The sequence below is a fragment of the Nilaparvata lugens genome, chromosome 12, assembly GCF_014356525.2.
Source record: "Nilaparvata lugens isolate BPH chromosome 12, ASM1435652v1, whole genome shotgun sequence".
NCBI lineage: Eukaryota > Metazoa > Arthropoda > Insecta > Hemiptera > Delphacidae > Nilaparvata > Nilaparvata lugens.
The window spans coordinates 8,408,557-8,434,978 of NC_052515.1; the positions used below are offsets into that span (position 1 = coordinate 8,408,557).

A 26,422-nucleotide genomic window follows, 5' to 3' on the forward strand; every position below is an offset into this window, starting at 1 on the left:
ATGTATTGAATAAATACTGAACTCCAAGCATCTCTGTCTTCAATCAAATTTCATCCATCCTCTATAAACCATTCCACGCATGAAACTAGTGGATAAACAAAGAAAAATGTATTCAATAAATAAAGAAACAAACAAAAATGTACTGAATAAATACTGAAACAGATCTAAATGCAACGCCAACTGACCAGAGCCGATATGATGACAATAACCGATCCGAGCGCATCGGCCAACACGTGGAGGAATACACCGCGCATATTCATCTGCGCAGCGTCAGCGGCCATCTTGCCGTTGTGCTGATGCCCTCCCATGCCGCTCACAATGCGCCCCGCCAAGCCAGCACCGCCACTGAGGTTCTCGTTGTCATCGGTGGTGTTACCATTGGCCGCGTTTCCAGCCACTGAAGATGCACCTGCCGACACCAGCTGCGTCAGTCGCGTGTGGCTGCGTGATAGGTGGCTGTGCGCATGCGCACTGTCCGACTGGCTAAAGCCGCCGTGAGAGTGACCGTGGCCTCCGTGTTCTAAAAATACACAAAAATCGACGTATTTTATTGGTTCCTCAAGTAAATAAAGTGGAAAAATCAAATATTTCAATGAACATTTACTTTTTAAACTATGGGCCGGTTTCCAAGCACGGGATTCAGATAAGTTCTAGACTTTAAACATCTGGAGTTATAAAATGAGTTTTCTGAAACGGGGCGTACTCGTGGTTTTTTATAATCTTTATTTTCTCATTTCCTTGACAAAATGAAACATTCCTCAATAATTAAAAATAGCTGAAACTTTACACTATTTTCTCTTTATTTTATTTTGAGTTAAATTTCCAAATTTTCAAAATTTTGATTAAAATGTTGAATACGACTACGCCCCGTTTCAGTAAGCTCATTTTATAACTCCAGCTGTTCAAAGTCTAGAACTTGGCTAAATCCCGAGCTCGGTAGCCGGCCCTTAGACTGTAAAATTTAGTAGCCTACATCCAAATACAAGAACTAGTTGAACTCTAAATTAACTGAGATTTATGTTTCTTTGGGTTCGGAAGGTGTATTGGGGGTCAACATTCATCGGAAAACTTTCGGTTCATTCAATAATCATTGACAATCTTAGCCTGAGAAAACAGGCAAAAGCTTGTAACATTGGCATCGTATTAGCATTCACAAATTGTGAATGGAAGAATATCTATGAATGAAGGCAGAACACTCACCATGGAACAGGAAGAGTCCAATAATATTAACTATTAGTCCTAATGCCCCGACAACAACGATCAGCTGCGGTTCATGGATTATTTCTACCTCTATAAATCTGAAAACAAACACAGGAAAAATACAATCAATATCAAAATAATGAAAAGCTGATCATTTATGTTGTTACACAAGGTGGGCTTAGCTTACTAAGTTCAAGAATGCAATATCTTTATTTGCTATCAAATGAAACAAGTTTTTCGATAGGTATCCTCAACTATAAAATATAATTATCAAATAGAAACACTTCAATCCATAAATAACACATATCTATATAAATCAACAATCAACATTATATCAAGTTCTTATATTACGTCAACTTATTAATCATAAACTCTATTAGCTCATATCTGTGAGTAAATGCATTCTGCCGTTCTTCAAGGATATAAGATCTGTTACAACTTCCAAAACCAATAATATTACAAATAAAGTAATACAAAATTACAAAATGTAAAGAGAAAACAGGTATGACCTTCGAAATTTAAAAAATTCTTATATAATGAAATGAAATTATACATGAAACAAGAACGGTACCTGACAAAGTTACGTTTTCAAAATATGGCCTAAACCAACGATTATTAACTATTATGCAATTCACGATTACTTGGCAGTATAGGTCACAATATTAGATTGTTACCCAAGTCAATTGAACAATAATTGCTAATCCATTACATAATACCTGGCTACCTGACTTGGAACAATATGCCAAGACATACTTTCAAACAATATGAATGATGAAAGGAGACATGGATTGAATTGAAAATATATCCCACTTCTTTACCTCTTCTTCTTGAGCTTTAATTTCATTATTATCTTTTGCTTTTGGCTTGCAAGACTATTAGAGGTAACAGTAACAGTAACAGTGAGAAGACTAACTTTCAATCTTATCTCATTGCAACACAAGGTTCAGTTAAACAGTACATATTTGGGCAGCCTTGTTTGTATTCAGGCCTATTATCTACTAGTTGATAGTGCCTCTTTCACATTCAGATATTTATAGTGTATTAAGAACGAACATTTGAAATGATACAGTATACAAAAGGGTATAAGATCTTTTTACCATTCAATACAAAAGGGTATTCAAATATTTCTATGAGCTGTGAGAGTATACAATCTTGAGAATTATGATGTATAAGCTAGCTAGATAGATAGATAGATAATTTTGCAGTCCCTGACCCCCTTTCAAAGGGGTATATAGCATAAATGCGCATTTGTTTTGACCCAAGCATGCGGCGATTCGCGTAGTGGGTTTCCAATGGCCGTTTTCACACTAACCGATTGTCGGCCGAAATACATTTGTCACAATATACAGAATATCCTCCGATTGGCCGATAATCAGCTGTTGGTGAGAATTAGCCAATCGGAGGACATTCTGGATGTCGTGGTCTTGACGATCTAATGTCGGCCGACAACCGGTAAGTGTCAAAACGGTCATTGTAGAATTATATCTACTACATAATAACACTTCTTATTTTTCCACTTCTATCTTGTTTTTGTAGTAATCTATATTAATTTTTACTGGGCTCATCTATTATAATTTTAGTTTTACATTAATACTTATAGTTTATTCATGTACAGTGCTATTCTGTTTTGTATCACTATGGGTCTTGTAAGACTCAGTGGAAATTGTCATATTGTATAAATAAATAATAATATATACTGGATTGTATATTTTCGGACTAAAAATTGAACTTAATTTATTCAGTGACAAAATATAACCTATAATCCGGGATTATGGACTGTTTTCGGCTGAGCCTGTTGGCCCTTTCCAAATCAAATCATTCATATGATTTGTATAATATTAAATGTAAAATTAGTATAGAAATAATTTTAGTACACTTTTTTACATAGATACTACTAGTTTCAGTATTTACAGATGGAAATTACTGAGATATTGCAATTATTCAAATGTTAATGAATTAATTATTATTATTGAACGAAAATCCAAATTAAATGCTGTAATTTACTCCGAAGACTTCTGCTAATGCAAATATTAAAAATATTTAAAATGTTGCAAATACTGTATTTAATTTCCATCTGTAGACTGGCTGGCCGCTATGGCTACGTATAAGATGACCGCTGCTATCCAGAGATTGTCAGTTTGGTGTAAGGGTAAGCATTCCTGACCGGCAATTAGGAGGTCTGGGTTCGATTCCCGGGCTGACAAATACTTTTTGAATAGCAGTGCTCATCGAATTTCCATTTAGCTGTTACCCTGTTGTCAATATTTGCAGTAGCAGAAGTCGGGAATTAGCAGAAGTAGCAGAAGGGTGAATTACAGCATTTAATTTGGATTTTCGTTTAATAATAATAATAGTTTCAGTATTCATGCCATTTTCAGGTGTCCTTTTTTCAACATGTGTTTATGTTAATAATACATGTGCAATGTGCTAGAACTAGTAGTGTTTATGTAAAAAAAAGTTTAAAAAGGGTACTAGGTTATTTCTATGAAAATTAAACAATTCAAGCAGCCCTAGTAAAATACTGTATTATTAGATGTAAATGTAGAATTATTTGTGTTTGGTACCTTTTGCATGCCTCTACGGTGATGGAGAAGCAGAGAGCGACTAGAAAGACGGCGTTAACGAGGGCTCCCAGCACCTCCGCACGCGCCCAACCAAACGTGTTTTTCGACCATTTTTTCGGCGACATCTGCAAAACAATCCAACAAAATTCAACCACAAAAACAACAATCCCTAAATGAATGATATACATTGAATCGACATAGATACTGTACATTGTCAACAAAAATATTAATTGAATTTAAAAAATAGTTCCTCTTACACAGATGGAAATAAAAATGAACAGATATGTTATTTATATGTTATCTAGCTGTTTACCCTGTTGTCAATATTTGCAGTAGCAGAAGTCTTCGGGGTGATTCACAGCATTTAATTTTCGTTCAATAATAATCAGTTCCTCTTACATTGATGACACAACCAATTTCAAACATATTATAGCTTCCAATCTGCTAGAGAGTTTGAAAAAATCTAATTTTCATAAACTCTTAATAATTATCGTGTTATCATTTGTGTTAAATTTTTCCTGTCTTGTAGAAGATTTCAATTTTTTTCAATCAATGGCATTGAGGAAAAGCACAACAGGCTCATGCCCAAAACTGTCCCATTTCCAATTTATACTACCGTATTATACTGTCCAAATAAAAATGTTGGTTATGTCACTTTCATTTTTAAAAATACAATTTACGCTCTTCAATACTCAGTAAAACGAGCAAATTTTGAATTAAATAGATACTATTAAAGTCTAGAATCAAAAAATCTAGAACAGTAACTTAATAATTACAGTATTCAAAAAGTCTTAGTATTAAAGTATTTAATAGATAGTTCTTAGTTTTATTTAGTTATATATTTTTCTCTCTTTCATTTTCGTTTTCAATAAATATTGTTTTTTTCTGTCTCTCTGATGCTCCTCCATGCGGACGTGACTTAGTCACTTGCATGGTAGAATATTTCTGTATATTATGTGAAATTTCTGCAAGTGCAATTTTGTAATTATTTTGTTTTTTTTATACGGAAATAAAGATTATTATTATTATTATTAGTCTAAATTTGGAATGAAACTGGAAATTTTTTAGCTAAAAACTTCACACTTTACAAAAAACCACATTATTGTATGTTGGAAAGAAGTCCCAACTAGATCTGTTGTAATCATATATTTGTAGCAGCTTTCTGTTAGCTACCTATATTCATGTACCTAAACCATAATCAAAATAGATCAGTGATTCGCTAGGGTAGACCACATACTTTATTTATGATAGTTTTCAGGTGATATATGTGTTTCTCTTTCATAGAATTAATGCAATTGTTGAAAAACCATTCATCAGTTCAGAGCCCGATGATGAGTTACCAATAATATCAATAATGACAAAAAATCAAGAGCTTTGTACAGACTTACGCGCCACGAGCACATGCGTGTGTTCATGACGCCCAAGTCTGTACACAGCTAAAAGTGTAATTTGAACTCTGGGTGGAGACGTCACTTATTAATTCAAGTTCAATGAAATTCTTATGAGGATTTTTATTTAAATCAAGTTAAATGCAATTATTATAAATTGATTTGATAGTAGGTGTGACATCGTTGATGTCAATGCGTATCAGGCCTTAAGTAGATGTCTCTCTGATATTTATAGTGAAACCTGACTCGGAAGCGAATACTGTCTTGGATAATTCTTGTCTGTCTTATTGTTTCAGACAGAAAGTTATTTATAGAAAAATTAAAATAACAAAATAAAAACCTTATGAAATCAAGCACAATATCAAGAAAAATAGCAACAAAAAATAATGAATACACTAAATTTTATAACTTTTACGAAAATGGTCTGGATGGGCAAATGCCTGTGCACAAAACAGAGTTGCTTATTCAGATTTCAACAGAGAGGAAGGGAACAATTTTGATGCATTAATAAGCTTATTCAGTAAATTATTAAAATTACATTCAGTGATTTTAATTAATTTACAGAACTCAATCCACTCGCGACATGGTTATCGTGATGACCAAGTTCAACAATTGAAATGAAATTAATTAAACATATATATAGTATGTGTAAAATAAGTTGAGACTTGGCCCTCCATCCGAAGAAATTACAGGGTTGTCAAATCGTATAAAGTTGCAACATTCTCAAATTTCCAATTCAACGTCAGAATTAGATGTAGAATATCCAAGTACGTTTGACAATTGGAAAAATAATTTCAATTATTTCTGAGAAACTTTCTTGCTTTCACCACCTACTTATCTTTTGAAACAAAAAAGTTTCTAGCATGTCGAAAATTTTATGTTTCTGCTCGAAATGTCTCGACATTGACAAACATAATCATCAATTAAAAAATAACTATAAGTCGGATAAAAATTATTTCTACACCAATAGAAAGGAGACACTCTCCCCGTTAATTTGATATAAAATTATTACGAATTACGACGCCCCATGATTCTGAGAGAAGTGATATTCTAAACAGATCTTCGCGATGTTTCCAATTTGCCATAAAAGTTGAATTTCCTTTTAATCCAACTCTGAAACTTTTTAGCTCTACTAGGATATCGGGGATGATATTCTACATCCAATTATGACGTCGAATTGGAAATTTGAGAAAGAAGTAAGTATACACGATTTGGCAACCCTGTAATTTCTTCGGATGTAGGACCAAGTCTCAACTTATTTTACACAAACTATAGGAAATATTTTACTAAAATATTTCATTAATAAATATTAATTGATATTTAAGAAGAGAATCTGCTTATACACGTACGAGATAGGAAATTCATGAATGACGCATTATCACGTCTGAATTACTGGACTGATTAACGTGAAATTTACCACAAAGATTCTTAATTTACCGAGGATGGTTATAGGCCTATGAACTATAGACTATAATTCTTCATGAAAATATCGTAGACTTGATTTTGTGCTTGTTTGAATAAATTATCATAGATTTTTTGCATGAGGATGAAAATAATTCAGAATGAAAGTGGTACTGACCTTGACCGATAGGAAAGCGACCACTAACGCAGCGACATCGCTGAGCATGTGGAAGCTGTCGGCGACCAGCGCCATGGAGTTGGTGACATAGCCGACGATTATCTCCACCAGGAAGAAGAACGCCGTCAGCCAGAACATGCACACCAGGCGACATTTTTTGCCCGTATAGCGGCCCATAACATCACCTCAGTGCCACGCAAGCGTACAGTCTGGCACACCCAATGTCTGCAACACACGGGAAAATCACGGGGTTAGGAATTATCAGAGACAAATAATACAAGGTAACAGCAATAAAATTAAATAAACGGTAAACGGTGATACAGAGACATCGATAAGTCGTGCACAAGTGAATGAACCTTCCTGTAAATTGCAGTTTCCATGAATCATACTCTGTACAAAATTACTTCTCACTTGGGATGGACATGCGCAGCAGAGAAAGCATACAGCGGGAGGGATACAGAGGCGCGATGTTGCCGTTTTGAACCGACTATTAACTCTTTCATTCATTCAAAAAAGAATGGTGAAGATACATCAGGTAGGCAGTTTCATACATTACTAATCATCACGATAGATTGACCTCAAATTCAATACAACTGGCCTACCTGTGTTCTCTAAATGCCTTGATCACCAAGTTCCATAATATATTAAATTTATAGTACTTCAGTGATTAACTTAGAAAATTCTGACCAACTGGGTAAAACTAGGGTATAACTAGGTATAATTGGGTATAAATATATTATGTTTAATATTTTTAATGAATTGTGTACAATTGAATCAATAAATTCATTATATCCCAATCTATATCCATCAGTACATATCAGCAGAGACAAACGAATATCCTAGTAGTATTAACTAATATAAAATAATATAATAGTAGTATTCGTTTCTCTATAACAGTACGCTAACCAATCTATATCAGTAGAAAACATAGAACAATATTCTACTGACCAATTCTAATATGATTTTGCCCAATTTATAACAACAAAACAAAGCCAGGAAAGCAGTTTCTATTAAACCAATCTACATTCTCCACTCAATTGAGAACCAATTCTGTTAGAAACACAAACACTGAGCCCAAACCCATTTTCCTATGCATCAGTTGCTATTACACCGGCTGTCAGTTCATTTTCCTGTTGAGTACATAAAGATAAATTGACAAGATAAAGTTGTTTTTTCTCCCTCAGAGTTGGTGAGCTCTATTGTTATTATTTATAGCCAGTATAGTTTCAAACACATTTCAACAGTGACACAATTTATTTGACATACGAATGAAAAATGCGATAATAATTTGTGGTTTTTTCAACAATTGATAAAAATTCTTTGTTTACATTACTTGACATTTCAATAGTTATATCGGTATTTTACTTCAACTAATCGCAAAATGTTCAACATTTCTTGACAGTCCAGTAACTTAATGGTGTGTATTTTACAGCTAATAATCGCCAAATTTTCTGACTCATTCAAATTTTTCAACATTTTCTTGACATTCCAATAATAGTTTGTTTGTATTTTACCTCTACTAATCGCGAAATTTTCAAACTCACTCAAAATCTTCGACATTTCTTGACATTCCAATAGTCTTGCAAGAAAGTTGAACAAGTATTTTTGTTCAACTGACGTTAAAACTCTTTGTTTACTTAGCCTACAAGGTTCAAAAGATTACTTTTAGTACAGAGCTTAGATTAGTTTTACCATGAGACGATAGAATTCTATCTTTGTTTAACGTTATTCCAAGGTGGAAATCTCTGACCTCAATTTGACATTTTAAGTCACCAATATCGTACTGTACATTTCAAACTTCTATCAACCTTTGTTAAAAAGTAATATATTGCATGTTTTTTACTATTGATTAGCTACAGTATATAACGTTGAAAGTTCAAAAAAATAAATGAATAGATAAATATGAATAATAATGTATAATTATAAGTTGTAAAATAAGTTTGTAACTTGTAACAGTTGAAAAAATTTAATTTACGTAGTTTGTAAGTATGTAACTTTATAAGTGGTACGTATAACTTTTCAAGTTCAAAGAATAAATTAATAATAATGTATTATTGAGAGTTTTTAATTATGTTATTACATAATTGAATAAATATTCAAATGTTAATCTTTTAAAGCAAATTGGATATTCTCGATAGCCATAAATTCTACAATATTCTGCATGAAAAAGTAAAAATGTCGGGGACGTCATTTTACATTTTGCTATGGAAATCTATTACATTATTTGATGAGATTTGAGCGTCTCAAATTCGCCTACCAGCGAAGGACTCAGATATCAACCTATTTCATACTATAATAGTCATCAATATTTTCTCTTGATTTCCAACTCCAAATTTCCATCTACGACTAACTTAGTCTACTAGAAATACTATCATCACACATTCACTTGTTATCCAAGTTCAAAAGTTTCAATAATCAATTCTTACTACATTTTATATCTCTTTCGTTCTTATTCAAATATTTCAATAATCAATTCTCGCTGCAATTCATACATCTTTCGCTGTTATCCAATGTCTTTTCCTTACTCCCACCCATCCTTTTCCATCTCTAGCCTCTACCTTAAATTATTCAGTCTGCTTCTTTGCTCTTCTCACATTCCCCTCTCTCTTTCTCTTTGCCATCTCTCTCCTTCGTGTATTTCCCAGGTCACATTGTCCCGGTTCGGGCTGCGAAAATCGTTAGTGCATTCAACCTCACACACCTCTCTTCCTCCTTCTTCGTCCTCCTCCACCACCTCTTCTACTTCTTCTTAATTCTCTTTCTCTTCCTCTACGTGTTCTTCTCCTCCTCCTCCTCCCACTAGATCGCTACATAGTGACAACAATGGTGATCTCTCGAGTCCCTTATATTCATTCGTTCCTCTCGAAATGCTCTACTGTGCAGTGAATGTGTTTCTCACGACTTTTTCACTCTCTTCCTCTACCTCTATTCTCTATCCTCCAACTACTTTTCTCCCTCTTCCTCCACCGACTCCTCACCCACAGTAGTTCTCTCCCAAGTACTTCTGTTTCCAACTCCTTATTCTACGTTGGCAGTGAATGTGTTTCTTAACGACTTTCTCTCTCTGTCTATCTCTTCTCCTTCAATCTCTTACTTTTTTCTCTCTCTCTTCCTCCGGCTACTCCTCCTACAGAAAGTAGTTCTCCTCCCGAGTACTTCTGTTTTCAACTCCTTATTCTAGTTACCCTTTTCTTTTCACACAAAGAACTCCAATCCTTGGTCACTCACTTCAAATTTTATTATCTCTCAGTGGGACCACTGAATTTGCTTCTTTCACATATTTCTTCTAATTCTTTTTTTTATTCTTCTTCTTCTTTTTCTCCTCAATCTTCTTACACTCTTCATCTCTTCATCATTTCTCTTTCTCCTCTACCTCTTTCATAAAAGTAGGTTCTTAATCACTCACGTCACATTTTGTTGTCTCTAAGTCGGAACATTGAGAGTGCTTCTCACAACATTTTTTTCTATCTTCCGCTTGCTCTTCTTTTTCTTCTTGTCGTTGTTGTTCTTCTTCTTCGCCTCCTCCTCCTCCTCCTTCTTCTTCTTCTTCTTCTTCTTCTTCTTCTTCTTCTTCTTCTTCTTCTTCTTCTTCTTCTTCTTCTCCTCCTCCTGTCTTTACTTCTATTCCTCCAAGTCACCCTATTTCTCTTGCCTCCATCAACCATCTCTTTCACACAGCCAATGTACTTTTCGCATTTCAAATGATTTTTTCTTTTCTCTTCTCTTTCTTCCATCTTCTTCCTCTCCTCACCCTTCTTCTTTTCCTTCCTTTCCTCATCTTATTTCCACCCCTCCTCATCCATCAATTCCCGTCACCTTCCTTGAGCCAAACACTTCACATTCGTTGCTTCTCAGTGAATCCACAGAATTTTAGCTTTCCACAGCTTCTTCCTTCTCTTCTTTTATCATTTTTCTTTCACTACTCAATTCTTCATCTTTCTCATTCTATCCCCTTATCCATAATATTTTTCACACAGTAATTTTGAAAACAGCACTAAAAACTTCTCTTCACATTTCATTCTCTCTCACTCTCCTCTCTCTCCCTACTTCTTGTTTTCTAATCTCTCTTTCTCTCTTGTAATCTTCTACTCCTTCTTCTCTCTCTCTAGTTACTCTCTCTCTAGTCATCTTCTAATCCTTCCTCTCTCATCATCTTCTAATCCTTCAATCTCTCTCTCTTTCTCTCTCATCATCATTTTCTAATCCATCTCTCTCTCTCTCTCTCTCTCTCTCTCTCTCTCCTCTCTCTCTCTCTCTCTCTCTCTCTCTCTCTCTCTCCTCTCTCTCTCTCTCTCTCTCTCTAGTGTCATCTTCTACTCTTCATCCTCTCATCATTCTTCTTCCTCTTCTTCTTATCCCTCTCTCTTTCTCACCCTTTTCCTCCTACTTCGTTGACCCTTTCAGTTGGCAAGGTAATACCAAGCACGTGCACATTTTTCCTCTTCCTCTTCTTGGCTCACGCTACTACTTTGTTGTCTTTCTCACATCCTTCTCCTCTTCTCTCTTCCTCATCCTCCTCCTCCTCATCTACATCCTGTTTCTTTCTTTCATTTTCCTTCTTCTCCGTCACTCCACTTCCTGCCAACGGTTTTCCCCCAACTAAATTGCTACAACATTGATTCACTCCAACTCGATATGTAATTCATAGTCATCAAAATCTAATTACATACAGTAACGTTTTTCATACAACTCAGTACTAACAAGAATTATTTCATTTTTTCGTACACAGTAAATGCGGGTTTCAAATTGATTCCTGATTGTATGTAACACCTAATATTTCTAGTATCGTCGTATGTTATTCCAGACTACAAATTCACAATCATGTTGAAATATTAATTTAATTCGATTTTTATTCTTCAAATTCAAAAATTAATTCAATATAATTTATATTTACAATCTCGATTATGAACATTTATAATTTGTTAATAGATATGTTTGCCGGCAAGGTTAGCCTACTGGTAAGGGACGTTACAGCCTTCAATTTGGTAGCAACGCTTGGTTTGTGGGTTCGTATCCCGCGAGGAGGCATGGACGTTTAACCAACTCACCAATCACCAACACACAGGCAACAAGCTTACGTGAGCATCATCCTCAATAAAAAAGAATAGTTTTTCCAGTGTTAAATATGAATGAACTCAAAATAAAACTACTCCTATTAACAATAGCCTGTTGTTAATTCCCAATCATATTCATATGATTTTTAATTGTATCTACAAATAAATAAATAAAATAAACCTTATCAATATTAATTAACTTATCAACAATATCAATCAAGAGAACACGAGTTCGAATCTCGACCGGGGCAAAATTTTTTGACCACATCACAATCACATAGATAAGGGTCACCCCGTCTTTTGGAGGAGACGATAAGCCGTCAGTCCTACCTGAAAAGTAGTCATCTCTCATCACCTCTTACCCATTACTCACGCACAAGACTTAGAGCTTATGTGGGCATCACCCTCAGTATTATTAATATATTTCAACAAGACTTCGGGGGTACTGGGCCAACAGAATTGGTTAGAGATTGTTTCTATTCAGTGTCCATAACAAAACCTCATAACAATAATTTCCTCATTCAACCAGTACTGACTGAATGACGTGAATTTCACTATAGAAAATTTTAAAATATTAGTGACTTATCAATAAAGTCTGAAGAGCTTCTACAGTGAGATCCAATTTGAACTGACAGCATTTGCTAAATGGAAGCATTGATGCTATATTCTATAAGAAATGCTGACAGTTTGAAATGAATAGCACTATATAGTTAGGGTTTTAATAATCTAGAGCAGATATTATCTCAATAATTTCACTCTAAATCCGAGGCGAATTTCTGCAATCAATGCCTTCAGAATGTTTGGTTGTACAGAAAAATGTTCATTTGTTTAGAGGACTTCTACTTTCCAACCGGTTGTAGGCTATTTGCAAATTTATTAGGTTGTGCAAAGTGTTGTATTTTGTACATAACATTGATGTTTGAAATCACGATTTCAGTCTATTTTGATGTTGGAATTTCATTGAGAATAATCCTAAAATATTGTATAGTAACTGTATAAATTATTGAGTAGAGAATTATTACAGTGTCATTTTGAATGTAATTATTTGAAAAATAATTCAGAAAGGTAAGTCTCTTTGTTGATCGAAAGTAATGTAACGTTCAACAAAGAAAATCCTAAAATATATTATAGATCAACAAACTACAGATTGTAAAGCTCTGTATAAATTAACACACAGTATCGACACGAAATTAAAAAGTTGTTGATTAATACAATATTAATTATTCACATATTGAATAAAATACGAATTTTCTCTAAAACTTTGCAATGTCGAGCAAATATTTTGTAAAAATGTCACAACAAATCAGAACACGAAGAAATTCTTTGCTGAAAGTTACATCAAGTTCGATCAACAAAGAGACTTACCTTTCTAAGTTATTTTGCAAATAATTGCATTCAAAATGACACAGTAATAATTCTCAACAGATTTTCCCATTTTCCAATTACTGTTGCTATGTAATGCACATTTTATTTCCAACTATTGATAGTAATCAACATGCGGGTTACGTCATGCCCTTGAGACCTATTGCAATCCTGGTCTACTCCAAGTTTATTGTCATAAATTAAACTCACCACAACTCGACTCTAGACACATTAATGTATTTATTTTATGGCAATTTCTTCCTCATTCATTCATCAATGAGATAAGAGAGCTCAATATGGAAGTTATTTTTACGCAAAAGCGATATTTTTTAATTTTTGAGCATCACACATCCAAATCATTTTTTAACAGGACCGTGACTGATTTTTGTTTTAAAGCAGAGAAATAATATAATTTCTGTTCTTCAAGAAATTATTTATTCAAAGGAAAACCAAAAAGTCTATAAAACATACAGGAACTTTATTTTTTGGCCTAATGAGTTATTTTTTTATTTTGTTTATTTTTTTCTAATGAGTTAGAAAGCAATTTTATAGTAAAAAAACTGAAAAATTTACACTAATAGTCCATATCTCAGTCTGTTACAGTCCAGTTAAAAGCCGAGAAATAATAGAATCCCTAGTCTTTAAGAAACAATTTATTGTAGGGAAAACCAGAGTCCCTCTAAGATACAGGAACAAAGACAAAAAAATTCATACTAACAGTTCAGTTATCGAGAATAGACGAAAGAAAATGATATAAAAATACGAGCAAGTTTTCTACAGATATAGGAATATATACAGATATAGGAATTCCGAACAACAATCCAGAGTTCTACTAACCAAAAAACAGAATCACAAACCAAAAAAGAGAGAAAAACAGGTGAACAAAAACAGCGAATATCAAGCTGTGCAGAACGAATTTTCCGTTTTTCCTTTTTTTGGGGCGACTCGGTTTCATCGATAAACGTGGAAATCTAGGAAAAAGGAGGGGGAGGATAGAGGGAGATAAAGAGGAAAAGAAAAGTGTAGAAAACTCGACCTGGTTTTTCTGGGAGCTTTTCCAAGTTCGGTAGCGGGACGTGAGTTTGCGTGAGTGAGTGATGGGAGAGCTCACTCGAGAGAAAGAGAGGGAGTCATTTTGAAACAGTGTAAGAGAGAAAACAGATAGGAGGGAACAGTTTCAAGTAAGAGAGACTGAGTCAGAAAGGGTTAGAAGGAAACCACTCTGAAATAGAGAGAAAGAATCAGGGGAAAAGAGGGTACAATTCTGACAGTACAATATACTGTAGATGAGAGTCGTTGGTAAGAAGAGACAAGTAGGAGGGAGTGAGAGAGAGTGAGTGAGAGGAGGGAAACGTAAAAATCTAAGAGAGAAGGAGAAGGTGACGAAAGAGAAGAGAGAAGAGAAGGACGAGTAGTATGGTTATTGAAAATAGAAGGAAAAGGAAGGAACTGTAAATATAAGAAAACGAAGATAAGCACGTGTAGAAAAAAGAGGAGGCACAGAAAAGAAAGAACGGGGAAATAAAGGAGAAGGAAGAGGATGGAAAACAGAGTGTTTTCTTATTTGTAATTCAGTGGCTAATTGAAAAATAAGTAAAAGTCAGGACATCATTTCTATATCCAGCCAGGACTCTAGTAGGTTCCTACTTTACTTTAAATCTCTTTTCAAGATTAATTTTTGAGCTACAACTAACGAATCTGTCAGTCATGTATTACTAGTTTACAATAATTATTAACAAACGACTGTCAGAACGATTGTCAAAACACACAAACGTATCAAAATATAAATAGCTAATATTTAGATACTGTAATTATTAACAAGATAATGATAATATCTAAATAAGGGTGATCTCGAATGATGAAAACCAAACACTCAAACACTAGTCCCAATGACTCAAACAAAATTCCACAGACGATTCACTCATTGCTCTGGTATCTAGTGCTTAGAAATGGGACCACTCTTTCCGAGAACCATAATTACGTCACAATGAATAATCACCGAGCAACGGAAAGTTGCCGAAAAATATCAAGGAACCGGTCTCAGCAACCAAATTGCTCGTCCAACCAGGATTCACCTTAATTACATCTGTGCGAAATAGTAGTTTAATCAGACTGCAAGTGAAACTACTTTTAACTACGGTAGAACCGCGATAATACACAGTAAGAGATGATAATGTTAACTCAAGTCCTAGACCCGGTTGCACAAACGCCGGTTAAATTTTAACCGTGATTAATTTCATGAGAACAAATAATCAGAGAAGGGTTTTTTGAAAAAACAGCTTCTCTGATTTGGTCTCCTGGAATTAATTACGGTTAAAATTCAACCGGATTTTTGCAACCGGCACTTATTGTATTATCTCTGTACTTGGTAGTTTGATATGACTATAAGTGAAACTACTTCTAACTACGGTAGAACATTGATAATCTCGTTAGAATCTAAAAATCTACAGTAGAACCTGCGATCTCTAAAACTGTCAAAATATGATGTCATATTCTATTATCTCTGTACGAGTACTTGAGTAGGATTAATCAGACTACAAGTGAAATTACTTTTCTAACTACGGTTGAACCTTGATACTGTAATCTCGGTAGAACTAAGGATCTACGGTAGAACCTGCGATCTAAGCTGCGACCTAACCTGCTGTCAAAGATAATAATAAGTCATGTTCTTTAACTCTGTAAATGGTACTTTAATCGGAGAAGTTAAATTACTTTTAACTACGGTAGAACCACAATAAAACGTAGTCAGAGAGAAAATAACTGATGTCCAATTCTATTCTCTCTGTACCCCCAAATTGCTCCAACCAGGATGTTGGACCAATGTTGTATGTATTGTAACATACATAAATAAAGAAATCTAATCTAATCTACCCCCCTACTATCAATATTTGTATGGGAAGAAAAAATACAAATTACAGAATATTGAATATATTATTGAATTCATTGTTTTAAAAAATAATAATAGATACTGCAGTTGAATTATAAGTTCAGTGCAGGGGAGGAAACGAATTATCGAGATTGTCAGTAGGGTAGTGAGAGAAAATACGAAATATAGAATATTGAATTAATATATCATCAATTCCATTGTTTTCAAGATTCTGTACTGTATTTGAAGTCAAGTGCAGTATGAAATACGAGTACAGTATAAGTTTCATTCATGGGAAATATTGCCAAATAATGACATTTGTTTATACATCAATAAATTTTCGTAACGAATAATTTCTCATATCACAGACGATATGTCAGATTTTCGAATAAAACATATTTATCGCCTTCATAAATTCAATTTAACAATATTTATTACCTTCAGAATGACCAGATTATTTTATGAAGTCAAATTTCCCCTCATTTAAGAAGTCATTTCCTGTCATTATTTGCAAGCTGTAATCTATTAATCAAGTCTACATCGTTACAACATACAGACAAACAAATGATTTGTTAGATCAGGAAATTGGATGCATTGTAACAAAATTCAATAATAATTACTGAAACTAAATATTTGGGACACATTCAATGGCTAATGCATCCTGTTAACACATTTCCAATAAGTTTTAATTATTGTCATTTCTCTTCTTTTATGCTCTGCAATATTATTCGCTCATTGTATTACTCTACTATCACGTTTTTCCATCTTCATTCCGTCTTATTCAATTTTAGTCTTCTTCTTCTTCTACAATATCATCTACATTTACTTCCTCTTTTAAAATTATCTATATTCTACTATTTACTCCTCTTCTTGTTTTATTTCTCTCCCATTCCTACTCTTTTTCTTTTACTACTTTCACCTCTACTTTATCTCTTGCATTTTGTTGATATCTCCTTTGTTTTCTTCTTCTTGATACCCTCTTGATCTTGTCTATCTCTCATTTGTCTTCTTCTTCCCTTCCTTCCTTCCTTCAACGTGTCTCTTGACCTGTCCTAACATGAGAATAAATTGTATTGAAGATGACCTCATTTTAGCAATTAACTAAGTAGTTTCTGCGGTGGTAACATTTTGGAAAAATATTCAATATGGAAACTTCATACACGAAAGAAGAAGAAGAAGATCGTAGTGTATTTATTCGCTTTTGTCTTCTTCTTCATCTTGTCTATTTATCATTTAAACTACTCCTCTTCTTGTTTACTCTCTCGTTTTTCTTTCTCCTCCTCTTTATCTTCTTCGACTACTACTACTACTACTTCACTTCCTCTTCCTATTCTCTTTCTTATTCTGCTACTTCTTCTTCTTTCGTTTATACTTCATGTTCTTCTACTACTTCTATTTATTTCCGTTTCTATTCGTAGTTCTCCTTCTTAATCTATTCTTAGTCGTCCTTATTCTATTCCTACTCCTCCTTCTTCTACCATTTCTTCACCTCCTTCTTATACTTCATCCCCTTTTTCTCTTATTCCTACTTCACCTCTCCTTACAATAAATAAATATCTTTCGGTTCGCCTACATTCTAGATCCATGTGTGACAAAAGCCATCTTCCCATTACGTCCTTCCAACCCCCTCTTCTCTTCACTACAAAAATCAGATATTTTTGTATCTCACACAAAATCTTCCACTGGATATCTTCCCCTTGGAATGATAATACTAATGCAAATCGGTTAACATGCTGACCTTGACCAGTATAACACAGCATGGCGGATTCGCTCCTCGCTTCCTAGTCTCTCACTCACTCACTCTCTCTCTCACTCTTTATGCTCAGCTGGACTCTTGCCAGAGCTGAGAATCAATGCTGTAGCTCTAAATCAATGCAAATAATCTACTAGCACTGCTTCAAAGGGTCACTATCAGGTCATGGGTCACTGGTTAATCAATAATTATCCACGAACAATTGGAAATACGGTCGAATAATTGATAGAATCAAAGATAAATACGGTAGAATAGTGGTGATGAAGTTAGAAAACAAAATTCAAACCGTGAAGTTGAAATAGATATAATATGAGAAGATATTACTATGATTTGTAACTAAATTTCAGAGAAGTGGAATTCAAATTCAAATTCATTTTATTGAGCCAAAAAAACATACAGGCCAAGTCAAAAAATAAAATAACAGAATGACAATGTATAATTAAATATTTGAGCATATAAACTATGGTAAGAGCACACACAACAACAACAACACAGAATTCAATTGTCATCAATAGAAAATTCATCCAAACTATAATAACCCTTATTCACTAAGTATGCATATAGTTTACTCTTAAAATTTCATTGATGGGGTATATAAACATTTTGGTAGCTTTTTAAATAGTCTCAAACCAATTAAACTAGGATTATTACCTCATTTCAGACTTTTAAAATATCTTCTAAACTAGGGAGAGAAATAGTACAAGGAGTATCCTTAGTTTTTCTATCCCATTCAGTGTTTTTTTGTGAAAATAAATAAAATTACATTCATAAATGAAAATAAAATGACAGACAGGACGTAGAGAAAGAGGCTACAATGGAGAACAATCCAAAAGGGTATAAGAAAAAGTTACACTCAAGAAGATTGAAATATAAATGGCGAGGAAAACTTTAATGATAATAAAACCAATTATTAAAAATAGAGTTCATAAAGTTTACTAACAAGATGATACAGAGAAAGACTGAAGAGAAAAGCGTTATGATAAAGACAAATTGAAAGAACAATAGAAATTATACAAGATAGAAGATGAACGAAGACGATAAGTAAAAATAAAACCGTATAAAGCTAGATTAAGTCAAGATTATTGACCGAGCGAAGTGAGGTCTAAGATTCAAGTCGACGGTTTGGCATTTCTCTTGATGTTTAAATGTTTATATGTAGCGCATTTACGGCGAAACGCGGTAATAGATTTTCATGAAATTTGACAGGTATGTTTCTTTTTTAATTGCGCGTCGACGTATATACAAGGTTTTTGGAAAATTTGCATTTCAAGGATAATATAAAAGGAAAAAGGAGCCTCCTTCATACGCCAATATTAGAGTAAAAATCAGACTATAGAAGTATTCATCATAAATCAGCTGACAAGTGATTACACAGATGTGAGGAGAAGCCAGTCTATTGCTGTATTTCCATAAGGTCTATAGTTTCAATCAGGTACTTGTGGATGAGAATACTGCGTGAGGTCTACTGTTCACAGAACTACTAGTACAGAAGGAAGAGACGGAAAAGAGAAGAAAGTACAAAAAGAAAAAGGATTATGATGAAGAACAATCCAAAACAAAACCCAGAAAACTTACTATCACGTCTCTTCCGTAAGAGCCGACACGTGTCAAGAATCATTAATTGCTATCACTTAGTTCGACAAGCAAGGCTAACAGTTTCATCGCTAACAATTTGATTGTAAATATTGTCACAGTGTTGACATTAGGTAACGAATAGAACGAACTGAATCCTAATTCGTTTAAAAACACAGTTTAGAAGTCATCAGTTATACAAACTTAACTACAGGAAGACGTTAGAAGTGATGTAGAAATAATAATTATATTTGCACACATTACACTAAATAGACAAGACACATTTTATCACATAAATATCATTCTATGTTTGTCCAGTGTGTTATCATACTAAGCTACGACGAAACATAATAATAAAAGTAGAGATAAGGGAAAAGAGAAGTACTAACTTCTCTCTGATAAAAGTAACCAAGTAGACCTTCCCTTTTTATTCATTACTTTATTGAGTTTCATTTATTTCAATATCCCTAAAATGAAAAGTGAATACACTACTAGGTCTGATTGAAATTCGGACCATAAAGAAAGATAGCATAATTATGTTGTATTGCTATCGTTTGTATTTAATCATCGTATTGTATTATTTTATTATTGTTTAATAAAACGCCATATAAAACGCGTTTAATGAAACGCCATACATTGTATTATTTTGTTGTAATTATCAAATTGTATTATTTGATGCATCAAGTAATTCTATATCACTTTTTTGTTATTAAAAAGAACGACAAGCAGTCAAATTTCTCCAACAACCAAGATGCTTCAAGATGGCGGACCTGCCGAAAGATCTCGTTGTCACAGTAAAGACTACTTTACTGTATTAAGTGAATAAATTCATTTATTGAAGAAATATGACTGCTAGTCGTTCTCTTTAATAGCAAAAAATGATTAAATAGTAAGCAGTTCGTGATGGAAAACACGTAGAAGAATTTCATGCTATCTTTTCTCTATGATAATACCTAAACCCTGTAAGAGACTCCAGGACTCTGTGATTCATCAATTAAGCTCAAATTCCAATGCTTACTAATTGATTTGCTTTCAGAATATTCTAAGAATCTGGAAGTTGATACAAGTGATTGCGTCGAGCCTAAATCGGAAAAAAGAAATTGCTCAAGGATTATGATGAAGAACAATCCAAAACAAAACCCAGAAAACTTACTATCACGTCTCTTCCGTAAGAGCCGACACGTGTCAAGAATCATTAATTGCTATCACTTAGTTCGACAAGCAAGGCTAACAGTTTCATCGCTAACAATTTGATTGTAAATATTGTCACAGTGTTGACATTAGGTAACGAATAGAACGAACTGAATCCTAATTCGTTTAAAAAACACAGTTTAGAAGTCATCAGTTATACAAACTTAACTACAGGAAGAAGTTAGAAGTGATGTAGAAATAATAATTATATTTGCACACATTAAACTAAATAGACAAGACACATTTTATCACATAAATATCATTCTATGTTTGTCCAGTGGGTTATCATACTAAGCTACGACGAAACATAATAATAAAAGTAGAGATAAGGAAAAGAGAAGTACTAACTTCTCTCTGATAAAAGTAACCAAGTAGACCTTCCTTTTTATTCATTACTTTATTGAGTTTCATTTATTTCAATATCCCTAAAATGAAAAGTGAATACACTACTAGGTCTGATTGAAATTCGGACCATAAAGAAAAGATAGCATAATTATGTTGTATTGCTATCGTTTGTATTTAATCATCGTATTGTATTATTTTATTATTGTTTAATAAAACGCCATATAAAACGCGTTTAATGAAACGCCATACATTGTATTATTTTGTTGTAATTATCAAATTGTATTATTTGATGCATCAAGTAATTCTATATCACTTTTTTGTTATTAAAAAGAACGACAAGCAGTCAAATTTCTCCAACAACCAAGATGCTTCAAGATGGCGGACCTGCCGAAAGATCTCGTTGTCACAGTAAAGACTACTTTACTGTATTAAGTGAATAAATTCATTTATTGAAGAAATATGACTGCTAGTCGTTCTCTTTAATAGCAAAAAATGATTAAATAGTAAGCAGTTCGTGATGGAAAACACGTAGAAGAATTTCATGCTATCTTTTCTCTATGATAATACCTAAACCCTGTAAGAGACTCCAGGACTCTGTGATTCATCAATTAAGCTCAAATTCCAATGCTTACTAATTGATTTGCTTTCAGAATATTCTAAGAATCTGGAAGTTGATACAAGTGATTGCGTCGAGCCTAAATCGGAAAAAAGAAATTGCTCAATGATTTTGAGTTGAAAAGATACCCGACATAAAAATTTTATTGTTTTTGTGAAAAAAAACTCATTTAGGAAGTTGACTCAGCCGTTTATACAGTGAAAGCTATAAAGCTGCGTTTACACCAAAGTTATCAACAAAATGTTTATTTTTCCGTCCTTTTAGATTCTATTAGATTAAACGGAGCTTGACAAACACACATGCACTGCACATCATGTGTATGATAAATTCTGTTTAATCATAGAAAAACAATAGCGTAAGTTATATTGTTACTCTATGGTTCAATCTAATAGAATCTATAAGGACGGAAAAATAAACATTTTGTTAATAAATTTGGTGTAAAGGCAGCTTAACTAAATTGAATCAGCTGGTGGCTTGAACTTCGAATGAACCACATTCTAAAAAACGAAACTTGATATGGATTTAATCAAGATTAAAATGAAATTTCGTTCAAACTGGCACTGTTCATACCGCACTTAGTCACTAAGCTGTGCATAATGAAGTACATGGCTAACGAAAATGTAATCAAGCCGTTACAAATAGCTCTTTGAATTTGCGTACATGACACATACAAGAAAATTATGAGTAAGTTATCTCAGATTGAGTTACATTATTAGCAAGAATGTTAATGGGTAGACCTACTGTGCAATCAACTGTCAGTGCGATAACAATATTACAAGAAACTTTTCTTGGCTTCCCAAGTTTTAAAAGTGAAGCACTTTTGCTTTCTTTATACAGAAACCTTGATTCTGCTTCGAAAAAATGTGAGAGATAATGAAGGAGAGAGAAGAAGGAGAGATAAAGAACAGAGGGATAGAGAAAGAGATTAAGAACAGGAGAGAGAAAGAGATGAAGAACAGAAAAAAGAAGAAAGAATAACTTTATAGAAGAGAACAAAAACAGAGCAAAAATAATAGTTACGCCAAACAAATCAATACTTGTTCATTTCTTCTAGTCTATTTTCACTAGAGCCACTTTTTGTTTTCTTTCTCGCCACCAAATTCTATATCCGGAATCTGCAAAGCTATTACACCTAGTTTGAAAGGTGATTTATAGCTAGTTATTTTTCCCCATTCTCCTTCTTTCTCTGTTACCTTCTGTCACTATTATCTCTTTCTTCTTTTTCCTACAATGATTGGAAACATCTACCGTTGTTTATAGCCTAGAAATGGGAAGTAATTTTTCATTGTTGTAGGGAAAGGAGATTCAAACTCTTTGGAAAACTAATGATGATTGGAATCAATAGAGTATTGACCATAAAATAATAAGAATTGAGAAATACGGCAATTTGACAATGGAAACATTTTGTTTCTTACTCAGTGGTTTATTTAAAAGTTGTATTAAATTTATCATTAATTTTTAATAATTATTATCAATTCATTTATTTAACTTATCAATTACATAAAAATACTATGAAATTGTCAAAAACCACAGATTTTATTGAAAGTTAGAAAGACCAGAGTTTATAAGAGATTGACAATGGTGTAACAACCAATACAGGTCTTTATAACTTTCAATAAAATCTGTGGTTTTGACAATTTCTTAATCTTTTTATTTAATATGAATAATCACCATAATATCAACTTCTCAACTACACATAAAGTATTTATCAGTTATTTATGTTTTGCTGGATTTAATTATGATATATCATGTTTTTAGCTTGGAGTGGGTTGTTCTCGTATGTTGTTGAGTGTTAAACTCAAGTTGAATTTTATTTCACATATTGAAATAATGTTTTAATTTGAGTATTGATTAATCATGTGAGTCTTTTATGTTCAACGTAAATTTCTTACAATACACGAGCAAAAGATAAGTAACAATCATCTAACAATACATCCATTTAGACACAAAACTAATCTGAAAATATTTTACGTATCACTAATATCCATGATAACTGATGCTATTATGAATTGAACTATTTTCACTCACATGTAATGGCCAAGCAGCGGTTTCAATTACAAAGAAGTGTTAGCGAATGTTATTACCTGAAAAAAATGAAAAACACACTTTAAAACAGAAACTTCATTTGAAATACTGTATGATTACTGTGAATGAAATATCGCTCAATTTAATGTAGATTAAAACATGTATTAGTTCTAAAGCATTTCTCTTTGTATATCTATCTCTTTGTTTCATGAAAAAATAATGCGTTCATATGGCATTCATTTTTTCTATTCTAGATCTCTTTCTTTTAATCTTGATTTCATTGCATCTATTTCACTCCTATTCCTCAATTTTTCTAGCTTTTTTCAACAATCCTATTTCTATAATTATTGAAGAGACTTGGGATGTTGTCAAAAAATCAACTTTATTTTAGTAAAAAATAATTATTTCACAGGGACTTTTCATAAATTATCCTATTTCTCTACTCTTCCATACTACTATTTCTCCATCTTTCTAGCTTTCTTTTATTTCAATCTTATTTTCACATATTTTTCCCATCTTTCTAGTTTACCTCCTCTATTTCCTTTCCGTCTCTCTGGCACATCTCTTTCTTTCCACACTACATCTTCTCCCTCCCACCATCTCACTCCTTCTCCGTCATCCTCCTCTTCATCACCATTTTTTCTTTCTTTTCATTCCACCCACACGATTACTTCCGTCCTTCTCCTCTACTGCGCTGTTGTCTACTTCCTTCCTTGTCCTGTATTGCTGCCAAATTTTCTCAGCAGCCGAATCATAAACCTTGGTATCTTGTGCTCATGAGAACATTTTCATCGTGTAAAAATAGAGTGACAAAGTACACTCACCAGCAGCAACTACTGAACAATTTTCTTGTTCGTCCATTTTGAAGACTGTTTTAATGACCCCGTGCTACAGATTTAGCGCAACCAAGACAGAAACAAGGAGAACAAAAATAAACACACTGCACGAGAAAATTGAGTTGACAACAATGTATAAATCAGATGGGGATAATCTTACCCTCGTCTCCTCCACAATATTTTTGAAATGTCATCTCCTACTTATTCGCTTTTGTCTTCTTCTCCTTCCTTCTCCTCCTCATCTTCTTCTTCCTCTTCATTATCTTCTTCTTCTTTCTTCTTCTTATCACCATCTTCTTCTCCTTCTTCTTCCTTCCCCTCCTTTTCTTCTTTTCCTCCTCCTCCCCAAATTCCTACAATTTCCTCTTCGCTAACTTCAAATTCAATCATGCGATGTTAGAACAAGGTATTATTAGAATGCTAGACTAAATAATGCATCTCGATACATACACTCTGTAGTGGAATGATACATGTTAGTTAAAGCATAATATTTAACTTACTTTCACTCATATTTTAGTTATTTTTATGATTAATGAATACCTCCGACATAGAGTTAGATTTAGTTAGGGTTACAGACAAAATTAATTCATTTTTCACACATTATCTCACACTTCATCAATATTTTAGTCCCTCACCCATTCTCTCCTTCTTCTTCTTTTCCTCCTCCTTCTTTTTTGTTTTTCTCCTCCCTCTACTTCTTTTTCTCCTCTTCCGCATACTACCACATCTTCTTCTTCTTCTTCTCTTTCTCTTTCCTGCACCTCTTCCTAATCTCAATGATTCTTCTTCTTCTCCAGTATCTCCTACTCCTCCTCATGCTTCTCCTTCTTCTTTTTCTTCTTGTCCTCCTCCTCCTCCAATTCCTCTCATACTCAGGACGAACAAAATCAATACACAGAAATAAATGAGCAGAATCAAACAAAAGCAGGGATAATAATAATAATAAGTAATAAGTAATAAATAAGTGAGATTTTATAAATTTGAAGAAAGACTCAATATTGAAAATATTCATACCTTTCTAATATCGTCAAAATATTTAACTACCAACTACGTAGATACGTTAATCAACACTTGTTCTATTTGAAAACCAACCACACACCAACACAAACTGTGTTAAATAACACGGTTATCAAATAAATCTAACAAACGTGTTATCAACTCAACTTGAAAACACAAATCACAAATTATGTTAATCGTCACAACGTTCAACTAAAAACCAACTGCCAGTCCGTTATCATTATCAACACAATTTCAAAATCAGAACAAACTCTTCTGACTCACTATTAGCAGAGGGTCATTACCAATATCAACAATCGACACTCATATGTCGATTAGAAAGTATCGAATTGGAAAGTTGTGTGCTTGGTGACTAATTTCAGGACAATGACTGACTGCTACACTATTGTTTAAACAGGCCAAACTTTCAATTAAACCACTGGTCTGAAACACTTCTACTTAATCCTAATTGTTTAAATAAACTTTTAACCAAACAATGGCTTCTAATTGCTTGAGATTAAGATTTATGAATGGATTGTGATAAGAAGTTCTATTTGTTTTGGTTGAAGGTTACTAGAGTAGTATGACTGCATTTTAAAATGCCTATCAAAAACGTATTAATCCATGCAAATTGGAAAGTTTTTGTTAGTTTTGTGTCTGAAATTGATTATCACAAACGTAATAATTTCAAATTCAATTAGAAAGCGTTGCAAACTGCAGTGATATGATTACTACTTCGGCCCGGTTGCACAAAAGCCGGATAAATTTTAACCGTGATTAATTCCACGAGAACCAATTAGAGAAGCCGTCTTCTTAATAAGGCAGCTTCTCTAATTGGTTCTCGTTGAATCAATCACGATAAAAATTTAACCGGCTTTTGTGCAACCAGCACTTAGAAGTGAAGGAACAATAACGTCAAAGAATACGCAGAATTTGAAGGAGAAAGAGGAACGAGTGAGAAGAAGTGAAAGAAGCAGTACAAGAAATAGTGGAAAACGAGTAGAAGAGGAAGATGGAGAAGTAGAAATAGTAAAGGCTGAGAAGAAAGAAGAAGAAGTAATAACCGAGATATAAA

At 33.5% G+C, this 26,422-nt stretch overlaps 1 protein-coding gene across 3 annotated transcripts in view; it reads right to left on the reverse strand.

Annotated features, from left to right (window-relative positions):
- The window catches only part of LOC111061069 (zinc transporter 1), a 37,812-nt gene extending 14,241 nt beyond the window's left edge, over window positions 1–23,571 (reverse strand). For 2 of the 3 annotated variants that reach the window (XM_039438864.1, XM_039438866.1), the window contains exons 1-5: window positions 23,519–23,571; window positions 6,732–6,956; window positions 3,765–3,889; window positions 1,201–1,298; window positions 186–520 (exon numbers count right to left, since the gene is read on the reverse strand). In XM_039438864.1, coding sequence (XP_039294798.1) covers window positions 186–520; window positions 1,201–1,298; window positions 3,765–3,889; window positions 6,732–6,908 — 735 coding nt within the window. In that variant the 5' untranslated portion in view covers window positions 6,909–6,956; window positions 23,519–23,571. Of the gene's footprint in view, window positions 1–185; window positions 521–1,200; window positions 1,299–3,764; window positions 3,890–6,731; window positions 6,957–7,679; window positions 7,824–23,518 lie in introns of those variants that run through there. The other variant, XM_039438865.1, reaches the window with a different exon arrangement.
- Window positions 23,572–26,422: the final 2,851 nt, after the last annotated feature.